The 14,450-nt window shown below is 32.4% G+C and overlaps 1 protein-coding gene across 3 annotated transcripts in view; it reads right to left on the bottom strand.

The window, feature by feature from the left end:
- LOC143252687 (F-box only protein 9) overlaps positions 1-14,450 on the bottom strand; it is a 48,671-nt gene that overhangs the window by 13,179 nt on the left and 21,042 nt on the right. For all 3 annotated transcript variants that reach the window (XR_013029105.1, XM_076505216.1, XM_076505217.1), the window contains exons 6-11: positions 14,231-14,348; positions 6,251-6,352; positions 3,357-3,418; positions 3,099-3,184; positions 2,599-2,715; positions 552-787 (exon numbers count right to left, since the gene is read on the bottom strand). Coding sequence is in view for 2 of the 3 variants with exons in the window: in XM_076505216.1 (XP_076361331.1) it covers positions 552-787; positions 2,599-2,715; positions 3,099-3,184; positions 3,357-3,418; positions 6,251-6,352; positions 14,231-14,348 (721 nt within the window). In the remaining variant the exon portion in view is untranslated. The remainder of the gene's footprint in view (positions 1-551; positions 788-2,598; positions 2,716-3,098; positions 3,185-3,356; positions 3,419-6,250; positions 6,353-14,230; positions 14,349-14,450) is intronic.

Here is a 14,450-nt window from a genome sequence, read left to right as displayed (position 1 = left end):
TGAAGATTTAAAAAAAGTAGGATGGTGTAGTATCCAGTGTAATACCACAATAGTACAATTCATATAAATTTTATTTATAAAAATACCACTTCTGCAATGAAGATTAAAAACAAGTAGGATGGTGTAGTATCCAGTATAGTACCACCAGAATACAATTCATACAGATTTTATTTATAAAAATACCACTTCTGCAATGAAGATTAGAAACAAGTAGGGTGGTTTAGTATCCAGTATAGTACCACCAGAATACAATTCATATAGATTTTATTATGTCATATTTTCATTAATAGTTTTTCTTTATTCCTTTAGAGGTTGTGCCAAGCTTTATTCATCAATATCTACTGGATCACCAGTTTCTGGAATGACCCCCTTCCCCTGACCAACCAAAGCTCAGTACTAAAAGATGTCAGGCTGGTTGATGTAGCAGTTATTAACAGATATTTACCAAAAATGATGAATGAATCCTCACAAACATCAGAAACAATATACCCCTTTTACTAAATATATTTAAAACTTTATAAATTGAACAGAAATATATAAAAGTCACCCACCAGGTGATACTGTTGTTCCCCTGGATCATGAGACAAATTCTGTTTGTTACGGCGATAACGGAAATAGTTGCTACCTACAGGGAGCTCAACTTTTGGTCGTTTTGCAACAATAGACACAAAACTACCCAACAGTCGATAGTGGCCAGTAAGCACTGTTGTGTGACGAACCTTTCGATGGCGTAATTTTGCAAGAGATTGGTAAGGATCATCAGGTGTAGTCAACATAAATACCAAACCTGAAAAAGTTAAAATTAGCACTGAATTTTGGGTACTTTTTCCCTCAATAACCAAAAATTAGCCCTACTTAAAAAAAAACTGAAATTCTAGCAAAAGTACAAAAAATATCAAATTTTATACAAATAGATAAAACATTATTTACACCAATTTTTTTATTAAGGTTCAGAAAAACACTGTGTACCTAATACCAAATATGTTAAAAAAGGAGTTTAATAATGATTTACTGTAATATAAACTTAAACTAAACAATCATGATTGTTCAGCTGTAAGTCTGAGGGCAATAACACAAAAATTGGGTATTGACACCTATGGTAAACAAATCAGAAACAGTTGTGTAGCTTTGTGCCCAACAACAAACAGACACCAACGAGTAATTTTAAAATAGAAATTAAAGACTTTACTGTAAAAGAAATAGAAATATTTAAATAATTATTGATTTTCACGTACCTATTTCTGAGGTAGTTTGAAAAACTATTAATATTTACTGCTTTAATACTGTATTCATATTGATCTTCTATAACATTCAGCATTTAAACACAAAATAAAACTATTAATCTAATTGTAAAAGTATTCCAAACACATCACATTGTGAACTAAAAATTGTAACAAAAAATTATTTTTACTGCTAAGCATGGTAGTGTTTAATATGAGGGGATGGTCCAACAACAGAATGCCGACACAAATGTATTGCTCATCATGGTTTCAAATCTCTCTTATAATAGTAATCTAAGAGACATTTACAAACAATTTAGGTTTTTGCAGTTTTCAAAAGTTATAAGACTTTTGGTTTAGCCAAAAAACATTGTTAAAGTAGAGAACCACAAATAGCACAAGAGTCAAATGTTCTGGTATTACTCTGATTGTGGTGTGAGGAGGGCTAGCTCACCAATGCTTGAAGTTGTTGCAACGATTTATACACCAAAATGTTGAATTGTAACTTGGGGAAAGCAGAAGCAGTATATCATTTCACTTACTTCAACACATGAACTCATCAGACCAGTCTAAAACCATTGCCTTCATACCAACTGCTATTCATTATAGAATATTTATTGGTATTGTTTAAAAAAAAAGAAAAAAGAGGAGAACAAGTAATAAAAAAAAACATCTTGAAAAATGTAATGATTACATGAAGATGACAATACCGAAAAGTACAGAAACAAGGTAGGAATAATTATGTGTAAATAATAAGAAAATCCTTACATAAACAGTTACTGAGTCAATATTACAAACTTATGTAAAAAGCCATTGTAAGGCTTCACAGCATCATTCAGTTTAAATGCTTTTATTCAAACCTGAAAAGAATTCAACATTTAGTTGTAGATAAACGTTTTCATTGGAAAGATTTGTCTACTTATATAGGAAGTTTTTGTATGTTTTTGTGTATTCATCCATACCATGTTTCTGTAGCTTTTGACACTCCCATCCCTACATTACCCTTACTTTATTTATTTTTACTACTCATATAATAAATATCTTATTACTACTGTAATCTTCCCCCATATTAAAATTATTTGCACCTGCTTATTTTCTCAGTATAGTTATTTTTTTGCTCAATTTCTTTTTGAACACCTTACTTTAAATTTTCTTTAATAAAAGTTGAGTTTTACTCTTACCATTTGCTTAAACACAGGATTTCTGCCATACACAAACTATTTTCTGATGTTAAGATCATTTCTTACACATTCTTTATTTAGCAATGTTTAAAAATTATTTAAAATCTGTATATGTTTGATTCTCAGATTTTATTTTATTTCTTCCCAGAATTTAAGTAATGAAAATAACTTTTTCCACTTATATTCATTGAACTTACCATCAGGGAAAAATCGTAAATAACGGTAGTATTCCACTAGATAGCACGGCCTGTAGCTGGCATCCTGAAACATTGCTTCCCCATACCTCACATAAGTTGTCCTACTGATGTATGCACCTAGTTAATGACAATAAAGTTTAAATTACGTACTTCCACGGAACACCAGAAGGCACTACAAAAAGAGTTATTCTTCATGTGATAATATATTTAAATATTTTTGTCTACCAATCTGAGTACAGATTTATGCACAAACAATTCTTTACCTATCACATAAAAATTAAACTATTATGAATAGATTAACTTAACTCATTTAAATTTTAACAGAAGTCAAATCATTTGTCAGAAATACTATAAACAATACAGCAGTGATATACTTACACAGTTGACAACTTAACTAAAATTAAGACACCAGTTATTGAAATAAAGTACCAAGAAAGAATTAAAATATTCACTGATTATTCAGAACTTTAACAAAAAAATTAAATATCAAATACACTAACCATTAAACCTGAGCCTGGGTCTCTGCAGGTACATGTCTCTCCAGGTTCCATATTTGTTGGGATGACCACAGTTAACATCCCATACCCTAGAAATTATTATACATAACTATACATTAGCTTCTTGTCAGACATAAATAAATGTTTGAAAAATAACAATACAGAATTCATACAAGTTTTACTAGTAAAATAAAGTAAGTTTATTTTTTGAGAAACTTCCACACAAATTCTCACCAAAACTTTTTGAATTATAATACTCACCTTAAGCATGCCAAACGCCATATTTCAGGGTCTCGAGCACATAAGTAAAATCCCCGAGAAACCTCAAAGGAAGAAAAACAAGTAGCATACACTATTATAAATGTCTACAAATAATGTTCCAAAAAAAAATCCCTTCCTACCAAAAATATATTTTTGAAAGAAAATTTGTTTTAAGCAGCATACAGAAAAATATGTTTTCTTTTTATTAATAACATTTATTAACCTAGATATTTGCTGTTCCTATGTGTATATGACAATTATAGGAACTGAAATATCAACTTATAACATAGCTTTTACTAATCATTCCCTGTGGTCAGATTACTAATCTGTAGTTATAGTTTGTGACAAACTATTATGCAAGTTCTATTTTTACAAATACCTCAAAAAATATGTTTGATTTAGATTAAATATATATAAATTAACTACCCTGTTATCATACACAAGTTACACAACTGCCATTAAAAACCACCAACATATAAAAAGTTACAGAAGGTTTATTAAAATGTCATGAATTACGCAGTGCCAAACGTTTCAGTCATCTCTCTTCTTCAGGTAATTTTAAAGTTATTTTGTCAGGCTACTGCACCACCCAAATCCTCCCAGAGCATGTTTCCAAGGTTGGTCATCTTTACATTTTCAACATAAGCTTCTGATTTTTGCTGCCAAAGCACTGAACTTCAGCATTATCATAGTGCCACACTTTGTTCCAGCTCTCTGCTGGACTTACAATTCCATGAATAAGAAAGATATAAACAGAGGGGAAAATGTGTATACATCATCTGATAACATCATTATTCCACAGGTTCTTCTTTTCCTGGCATTACTATTTTTTGTACAGGTATGTTGTTATCTGCTTTGGAAGAGGTGGAAATAACATCTATTCCTTTGAATTGGGGTGCTGCCACTACTTATGATAATACATTGTGGTTATGCATGAAACTCTAATGAAAGTTCTCATCTTGAGTGAGTTCATCACAAAAAATATCAACCGTTTCTTGCTAGATCTCTTCACATTCTTTCTACTGAAGTCTTTATATCTATCATGTACAAGATGAACATTTCTACAGCCAGTATTTAAAGTAGATTTTAAAATTGTTAGAAAAGTTCTTCATACCACTTGCTGTTCACTGTATTACAAATAGGATTGCCAAACCATCAATGACTATGCAAAATATATCTTGTGAAGTATAACTGGTTGACATTTCTTTTCTACAGTAGACCTTTTTAATGTTGACTTAGCTCCAGTAAATCTCTAATGACCAGAGCTCATGAACATTAACTTACTTATACTTAGTTCTTAAAGATTTTCCATGTTGTAATATTTTTGGGCAAATCATTTGAAATTATTATTAACCAACAAACTTGTACTTTGTTATTCCTGTTTAAAAATAACAACAGAAAATAACAACTGATCATACTTCAAAGTGTTCAACAGTTATGTAGTGTCTTTAGACAGTTTCTATGAACAAAAGATATGGAAATATTAAATCTTTAAAAAAAGTAGTCTATAATATTAAACTGAGGCTTGACCCCAAAATAACTGTTTTACATGTACTTATGCCAACTAGAATATTAAATCCAAAGATAAATAAGCAATATAAAAAAAAAGTTTAATTCCTAAATCTCTGTTTATGCCCTCTTTTGATAGTGTATTGTTAGAAAAAAGTTTTATTTCTTCTTTACACTACCAATATGTTTCAAAAGCAGTTGGATATAAATGTTAAAGAAGCAAAAAAAGCTCCTTTTCAAACAATTGGTACTTTTATCTATTAAATAACAAAAACTAACTGATTAATGTAATTTTTATACTATAGTTTAAATAATTTCTTTTAAGACTATACATTATTAACTTATAATTATTTCATTATGCAAAAAATATTATATAAAAAATTATTATTTCTGATTTGTTTCACAAAACCTACGTTCCAAAAAATAAACAAAAGAAATATAAGAGTGCAACTAATTAATTATTTTTAAATTTATACAATTTCAGCAAATTTGGCTAGTTTTACATTATAAAGGAAGTTCTAATACTGCCATCAGTGAAAAATATACTTAAGTCTAGAAATTAAAACAAAGGCTACAAACAGACTTCAATATATTCAAGATGTTACTGAAAAGTTTTTACAAGTTAAAAATACCTTTAGAACAGAAACAATTTATTAGAATTGTCTAATATATATAGTGATAAAAATCAATGTCTTTAACTTCTACTTACTTCTAGGTTTTTGATTTTTGTTTTATTGTTTCTGATGTGTAAGTTGTAAGTGAAATTCTATTAGCCCAACTTTTTTTTCAAATCTAATAACTAAGTTATTATACATTACAAATATATTCTTATCTTTAATCATTGCAACGACTTTTCCAAACTATTACTATTACACAACTAAAAATAACACAATTTACTGAAGCATGTGTGATACAGATGTATGGACAGCCTAATACGTCAAAACAGCATGAGAGACTGGTATTCTCCACATACTGAACAATGTTGTAGCTCTTAAGACCACCCTTCAGAAAATCTCATTTGTGGCTGCCGAAGTTAACAAAGGACATTTTCACAACAGTTCCATTTCTAAAACATATTCTCTGGGCCAAGTTCTACAACTGTGCCAAATGTCATGCTTCTTCATATAAACCCATAATTTTTTTACTATATGTTGCACATACCTGCCAGACTAAAATTAAAACTCTCTGTGAAAAGGAATTCAGAATTCTAAGAGGATGGTCTGAGTCATTTTGCCCAAACACTGTTGTTTCATCTTGTATCAATAAAACTTTGAACTGAAAAATAACTTCTGATGAAAAATAGTCAACAGAAATATGAAACTAAATAAAACTACAAAAATATGCACAAAACATCAAATCTGTTCCAACAAGTCAAAGTAACTTACCATAGAGACCTGTTCTAATGAATGAAAATCAAAGTCACTTGACACCAACCATCTCAATATGTACATGAAGACTTCTCTTGGCAGTGCAGATATATGAGTAGTCTAAGATATACATATAAAAAAGTTAAGTTTATGTTAATGAAAAAACATCAACCTTATCATAATTAACCAAACATAGACACAGTAAATTTGTGATGCTGATATCAGTCATGGTCATGGTCAGAAGACTCAATGATCACCTAAGCCTAATTAATAAATTGCCACTAATTATTATTACTAAGTATTAATTACAAACTTCTATATCTTACTTTACATCTGGTGTTCTACTCTCATGTTCAGAAAAGTCCTTGAAAGAATGTGTTCTGTGGTAGCAGTGGAAGGATTAGAACCTGAGTAATGCTGAGAGAGATGGGTGATACTTATTCATCTAGGAACTATCTTTATGAATATTTTCAAGAAAGACATCCATGTTTTGCCGACTTCTGTGCTAGGATGATCCACAGTTTATTATTTGCATGGATGTAACAAACTTCTTTTACCTTCCTTTTCTCTCTTCTTGAATTTGGTTTTTAACCCATCATCTTCATATCATTCCATTTCACTGTAAGGTCTTCATCTCTGCTATTCAAATACAAGGGTTGTTCAAAAAACGTGGACTGACGTCATAAAACAAAATGTACTTTATTTAGAAGTTACAGGTCTGGGACCCCTTCAAAGTACTCTCCTCCCCAATGCACACACTTATCCCAACGGTGTTTTCACTTGTTGAAACAGTCCTGGTACGCTTCTTTTGTAATGTCCTCCAGCTCCTTCATCGCATTTGCCTTAATCTCGGGGAATCGTCTCAAATCTTCTTCCTTTCAAGGGTCTTTTGAGTTTGGGGAACAAGAAAAAATTGCAAGGATCAAGGTCAGGTGAGTAGGGGGGGTGAGGAAGAACAGTGATCGAGTGTTTGGCCAAAAACTCACGAGTTCTGAGGCACAAATTTCGCAGCAACGCGGTGCATCTTCAATTTTTCAGTCAAAATCTTGTAACAAGATCCAACTGATATCCCACACTCTTCAGCAAGCTCCCTGACAGTCAGACGTCGATTTGTCCGCACAAGGGTGTTGATTTTGTCGACGTGTGGGTCGTCAGTTGACGTGGAAGGACATCCCAGGACACTCATCATCTTCAATGGACTGTCAACCATACTTAAAACGTTCATGCCACTTGAAACATGCCGTACGCTTCATAGCAACATCACCGTAAGCTGTTGGTAACACTATTTGTTACCATAGTAATCTAGAGCTTTAAATAATTCCCTTTTTTGTCAAAGTCCACACTGTTAGGTTCAGTTACTTTAGAACCCAATTGGCAAGACAAATTATTCTTTTTTATCTATGTTGTTGCAATGCCAACTGTGAAACTTTCACTTAAGAAATTGTCTTATGCTAAACTGACAGTAACATAGTCTAACTTCACTTTTTTCATATTCACTAACTTACCTGTTTCTTTTCTGAATAGCATAGCATAGCAAAAGTTTCAGTTGCAGATTTTCCAAGTTTAACACAAAATTTCACAGCAAGTCGTTGTCCCTTCATGTCATTCATTCTGAAATCCGCCAAACAAAAAAATCGCACTTCACTTAAAACCGCGTAGCTAATACACAAATGAAGATATCTGCAATCAGGAAATGGCGTCATAATCAGCTGATCTGTGTGAACCTAGCGACACCAAGCGGATTCCCATGGAACCAACTGGAGCCACGCAATTCAAACAGTCCTCGTATTTTTTTAACAGACCTCGTAGTTGTTTCAATCTTACTGTGGGAAACCTTGGAGGAGGTGAAAGCACATCAGCCATTCTCTCAAGAAAACCTAGGACTGACTTCTAACCACTACCACAAAAAAACACAATTCATCACAGGGCTTCCCTGAAGATGACAGTAGAGTAAATGTAGGATACAGTTTATTCAGTAATCAATATCTAGTAATAATAATAATAAAAGAAAACCTAATTAGAAATTAAATTTAGGTCATCACATATGCTTCTAACCATTAAGAAAATGAGAAAAACAGATTGAATCATGTTAAAAATATAAGATTCAAATAATTAAAAATAAAAATTCTTCAATCTCACACACTGCCTGGAGAAGACTGACAGTTATAGAAAAAATACACCCTCTAAGTACTGTAATTAAACTATAATTGTATAACACACAAGTTTATCAAAAACAATTTAATTAAAACATTAATTACAATAACTTGTGTCATAACAGTGAATAACAATTTTAATTTTGCATGTATTTCCAATTAAAACCCCATTCTAGTGAGGTATATACATGTCACATTTTATGCTTTGTTATTTATTTTCACAATAAAATTTAATTGATGTACACTCAACTTACTGCAAACTATTTGTTCAAAACTAGATAATTCATGCACATTACTGTGGCATTTAATGTTGTGTAATGATATATGGATCAAACAATAGAGAATTATCCATATGACATTCTCTCAACTTAAGTTCATAATCCAGTCTGGCATATTTATTCAGCTTTATTGCTACAATAGTCCCAAAACAATGACATCCAATATGGTATATGAAATTATTACACTTCTATAAAATGCATGATCTGTAGAAACACATTGCTCATCAGTTTGTGACAACAAGAAACCCATTTGAAGTAAAAGTGCATCTCAGGATGACTGGTATGGGTATTAACACTTTTATTGATGAAGCAGAGAACAATGTTTTGACCTTCTTAGGTCATCTTCAGGTTCATACCCATTCCAGCCGTCCCGAGATACATATTACTTAACAGTACCATAACAGCTCATATTAATGTATATTAATACTGGAATCTAAGAACACACTTTAAGCTATTGAGGATATAGATCAAAGCTTCCTCTGTAATTTTTGAATTATCAGGTCATCTTTCTAGACAAAAAAAACATTTAATATTATATTTTAAGCAAAATACAACTCCAGCATTAGAACTTGAATCCAAGGCCTCTGGCTAACAAGGCTAGTATTCTATCACTGGGCTATCAGAGAGTATGAGTACAGTCTTTGTTTATAAAACGTTTTTACTCTTGGATATGATGACCATACTAAAAATAATCATAATGTTGTGCCTTGTACTGTTAAAAATATTTAAAAGTTATTTACAAAATTTAAAATACTTTTATCCTACAGCCTTTAAACCAAGAACTTAGTATACGTTATTCCCATACTGATACCATTCCAAAGATCAGTAAAATAAAAGTTACAAATTATATGTAAAGATTTGCCTTAAGTGGCACAGACATAGTTGATATCCCAACTTAATATTTAGCCTAATTATGACACACTTAGGCCTACAAGTAACCACTGAAATCCTATAATGCATTAATTTAATGCCATAATCTGTTCTAGTATCATACTGTTGACATGATCATGTATAAGCTTCAGACTATTGCAACTGCTAAATGATACAGTTACAAAATACTTCTAAAATTAATAAAAAAAACTTTATGTAATAACTCTACATATTATTTTGTGTAATCTTGAGTTGAATAAATTTTTCTTTTGGATGTGGATATAATACAAGCAAATAAAAGCATTTGTTTACAGTAACAACTCATACACAGATTATATTGCAAGTTACAAAACATAACCTAGGAGCTAATGCATACCATTTTGCATTCTCATACCTAAAAGACATTGTGGATTACTTATCACTTGCATGTGAACTGGTAACATTCAAATGTATGTATTCTGTTTCAGTAAAGATGACTGCAATATTACTGATGTATTACAGTACACCCAAGCTAGCTCAGAGAACTGGTTTGAGCATGTTTATTAGTTAAGGATTAATATCTAGAAGATCATAAAAACTCCCAAAGCTAAACAGTATTTATATGTCAGGTTGATAAGTCAAAGCTATGCCATAATAATAAGTTAATTAAGCATAAACTGAATAAATTAGTAAGATATCCTCACTGTTTTTTTATATGGAAGCTATGATAAAATATTAACTACTCAATAGCCTTAACTCCTGAGAGCACATTATTTTCACATGAACTTCAAAAAATGCAATAAGCTTCAGTGTTGGTAAAAAATAAAAATTAAGATAACACAAAGGAAACTAAATGAATAATTTGAATTTTAGAAAATAAAACTTAATTTGCAAAACAAAACAGAGCAGGAAAACATTTTAAATAAACTTTTAATTGGAATCAATTCTTTTAAAACAAATACATATAAAAGAGCTACCACAATATTGATGTTAAATTTCTATTGTTAATTTTTAGAATTTTTATATCAAAGTAGAATAATAATTTTGGTTATAACAAACCTTAGCAAATCCTTGGCATCAGATCACCTTACTTACAAAATATTTGTGGCACTTAGTATTTTTTCATGCTTAAGATTGTACTTAACAGAAATTAAATCTAGAATAGTTCTGGACTCTTAAAAGTCCAGAACTATTTTTACAGTCTTAAATTGAACGTTGCTTCTTGGATTTTAATGGCAAATTCAGAATTTCTTTGTTTTTTTGTTTTTCTCAGATATTAAGCACTGTAGTTACACAACAAGTTCCAAATTTTGCAACAATCTGTTTTTCTTCTTTTTCTCAATTCAACCAATCAGTGTGCATGTTTAGGTTCAGACAGGACCAAAGGCAGTTAGTTCAGGCAATACTAACAAAACGTGGCTGTTGATATCATGTGATTATTAGTATAACACTGTGGCTGTGAAAGTTAAAAAACATACACAGATAACACAAACATAACCATAAAAGCCAAGAGTAATTTAATCAGTTGGTCACTCCTAATTTCTCCAAATTTTGTGAGTTACTTGAGTCCAATTCCACTTTTTCTCTTATAATACTTCTTCCTTTGATTGCTTGTTTGGTTTAATTAAATTACTAACGTAGATGTAAATAGCTCCTAAATTTTGACACTTTTTTTCTTTAGATGCTGAAATGCATTCACACCCTATCAATGCAAGTGAAATTTAAGTTGAAAATTTGCTCAAATCTATGCTTCGTAATTATTATGAAAAGGCCTTTGTTAAAACAGACTGAAAATACCAATTATCTGTAGGGAAGCAGATAATGCAACATCTCAACACAGTCTGAATATGTGGTTACAGGGCACCTATCTCACAGCACTGAATATGCATCTGTGGCTATAAGACACCTATCTCACAGCACTGAATATGCATTTTTGGTCACAGGACACCTATCTCACAGCACTGAATATGCATCTGTGGTCACAGGATACCTATCTCACAGCACTGAATAAAAGACAACAACTAAAGTTGAGTAAAATCTTTAAAAAATCCTAATGTGTGTTTTATGTATTTTTTGTACAGTATAATTTTAATCACAAATCAAATAAAGTTAAACAAGCTACAAATACTTTATATTTATGCCTTTAACTAAAAAATGAAACTTAAAAAAGCAAGGGTAGGCTTGAATTGGCCGATTTATGAATTGAACATGTTAGATCCTGCACATGAGGACACCAGATACCATGCAACAGCTGAACTTTTGCAACCCAAATTAACCTCTAAGTGAAAATTTTTCCAAAACATGTAAATTACTGTTTAGAATGGTGATGGCACAACTTTTTGGAAAAAATGTGAGGAAAAAAAACAACAACAACAACAGATAATTGAGGAATGTGGATAATGGAGGCACCCAATAATCGAAATACTAACATAGACCCTACTTCCCAGAGTTCACACAGTAATGAAGTTAGGTTAAAAGCATCTGGCTTTCAGATCTGAAAATATTTGTCAAAGCCCGAGTTAGAATGTATTGGGGTTGGTTGGCATTTTATGGTGCAATGCAACCAGTAAAAAAATCAAAGTAAAATTATTAAAATTCATAAAAAGGAATAATGTTAAAACAAAACAAAGTTCAATTTTTCAATTAAAAACTTAAATAGTGTTAAAAAGGCCAATGGCCCTTAAAAAACTAAAAGCCTTTGTAAGGTGGACAGTGTCACCACTGCCAATGATACTGTCCAGCATCAGTGATAAACATATGGACAAAACACATCTAAAATGGTGCCATAATTCAGAGTAGTAATAACAGCTCAATAGTAAAATGTAGATCAGAGTGACCTGAGTGTTGTCACACAACCACACATTGGTGTATCAGTCCTACATAAAAGAAAACAATGAGTTAAAAAACTATGACCAATGTATAGTCTAGTTATGAATTCTTCTTTCCAATCCTTATGAAAACAAGATGGCCAAAGTCCAATAGAAGGTTTTATATGGAAAAGCTTGTTGTCATGTTGCTCACTCCAAGTCGACTGCAAACTGGCGTGGAGCCAAACCTTGAATATAGGACCATAGTCCATATACAGAACAGGCACAGTAGTGATAGCACCAGGAGACAGATTTAGTTATGGTATCAGTGAACTCATTCCTGTGAATACAAATGTGGAGTGGTATCCAGAAGATACCTATTTGAGCCTTCCATGCCATGTGGCAGGCAGGATTCCACCACAGAAATGGCTACCGTAAAAAATGTGTCAATGTTTTAAGAATACACTGAGCAACTGCCTGAATAATACAGTCAGTCACTGCTGCCATGCAGTCATCTATCAATGGCTTAAAGATGACAGCAGGATGAAGTTCCATGAAAGTAGTGAAAAAGGGCCAGTTGGCTTGGTCCCACTTCTTCCTGGGCATGCAAATCAAGTGGCACCAACCACAGCCATTTTTTCTCAAAATGATAGGAAAATTATCACTGCCCCGTGGGTTACTATCAACCCTCCATGAAAAATGGGAGAATAGTGAAGGGGAGCAGAGTGAGAGATCAACAACAGTAAAAACTGACCAGGTGCATGAAAATAAGCATAAGAACAGTATGGAAAAGTAAAAGGTTGTGATCTAAGAGCATACGTTCTATGGAGCACCACTCCCATCAATATTAGCACCTTCCCAGATGGGATTATGCCCATTAAAGTCCCCCAGGATTAAAAATGGAAATAGTAAATGTTCAATGAGAGCATCAAGGTCTGATTCATCACAGGTTTTTTTCAGGAGACAGGTAGAGAGAAAAACAGTGATGGTATGACCAAAGGAGACATGGATGGCTACTGCCTCCAAGAATGTGTTAAGTGGCAAAGACAGGGTGGTCATATGCTAATCGACCAGCAGTGCCACTCCTCCATCACACAACCTGTCATTTCTGTACAAAGTAAATTGCTGAAAGGTAACTGTATCAGCAGGTTTCAGAAATGTGTCTTGTAAGGAAAGGCACATAGGATGGTAAGAATCAATCATTGCTTGATATGATCTTGACACAGTGTCACTGTGTCAAAGTGGTATTTTTTTACTTATTTATAGGCAAATTGGGTGGAAAGCCCTTCTGCTTTTGACCACATCTTTTTTTTAATTGAAGGAGATCTATCAACCTCCATGAACCCTGCCCTGGGTTGAGTGGGCAGATCTCTCAAGTTGACTGACTCTGGGGGGTCACCTCAAGGTTACCCATCTACAAGAATTCAAGGCCAAAGTGGTGTGTTAGGTTTGGATCCCTCAACCACCAAGATCCTCCCCTCCCCTTCACAAGTTGCTATACACGGCAAACACGTGAGTAAATGTTTAGATCCAAGAGGAGGTAAAGTGAACTAACAGAACTTTCTCTGAGAGATCCCCTTACCACATACAGAAATCCACACCTAGGGGAATATGTTGGGGACCCTGAATAAATGCTAACTAACATCAAAGTTGATGATCACCTTTATTACCAGTTATAGAACAGCATAACCATTTACATGGAATATCATGTATATATAAAAAGTGTACAAATGCTTTCAATTTATTAAGAACCACAGAAATTTATCTGCTAACTGTATTTAATACAATAAAGTAAGACGCAGAAAAACATTAAAAAAAAAAACTGGGAATCAATCACACAATAACTCCAAAAAAACTGAAAAGTACATGTTAAGTTTCTTAAAAATTTCATCAAGAGAGAAGTTAATCTACCTTTTGATCTATATCAGGTTGACAAATCAAGGTACAACCAGAATGAGCTGACAGATTATTAAATTTTGTCACCAAATCAGAAACATCATCCGCATTCAAAACTTCTTCTTCTACAGCACTGGCAAAAAAACAAACTGAAATTTAGTTTCAGTAAAAACGTGTAAATATACCTTACATCCAGTTTAATATAAACGAGAGTCAAGTTTTGTGTGATCTATCC

The sequence above is a fragment of the Tachypleus tridentatus genome, chromosome 6 (assembly GCF_004210375.1).
Source record: "Tachypleus tridentatus isolate NWPU-2018 chromosome 6, ASM421037v1, whole genome shotgun sequence".
In the NCBI taxonomy this organism is placed as follows: Eukaryota; Metazoa; Arthropoda; class Merostomata; order Xiphosura; family Limulidae; genus Tachypleus; species Tachypleus tridentatus.
Note: the sequence above shows the minus strand (reverse complement) of the source record. Positions and strands in the feature narration are given on the sequence as shown.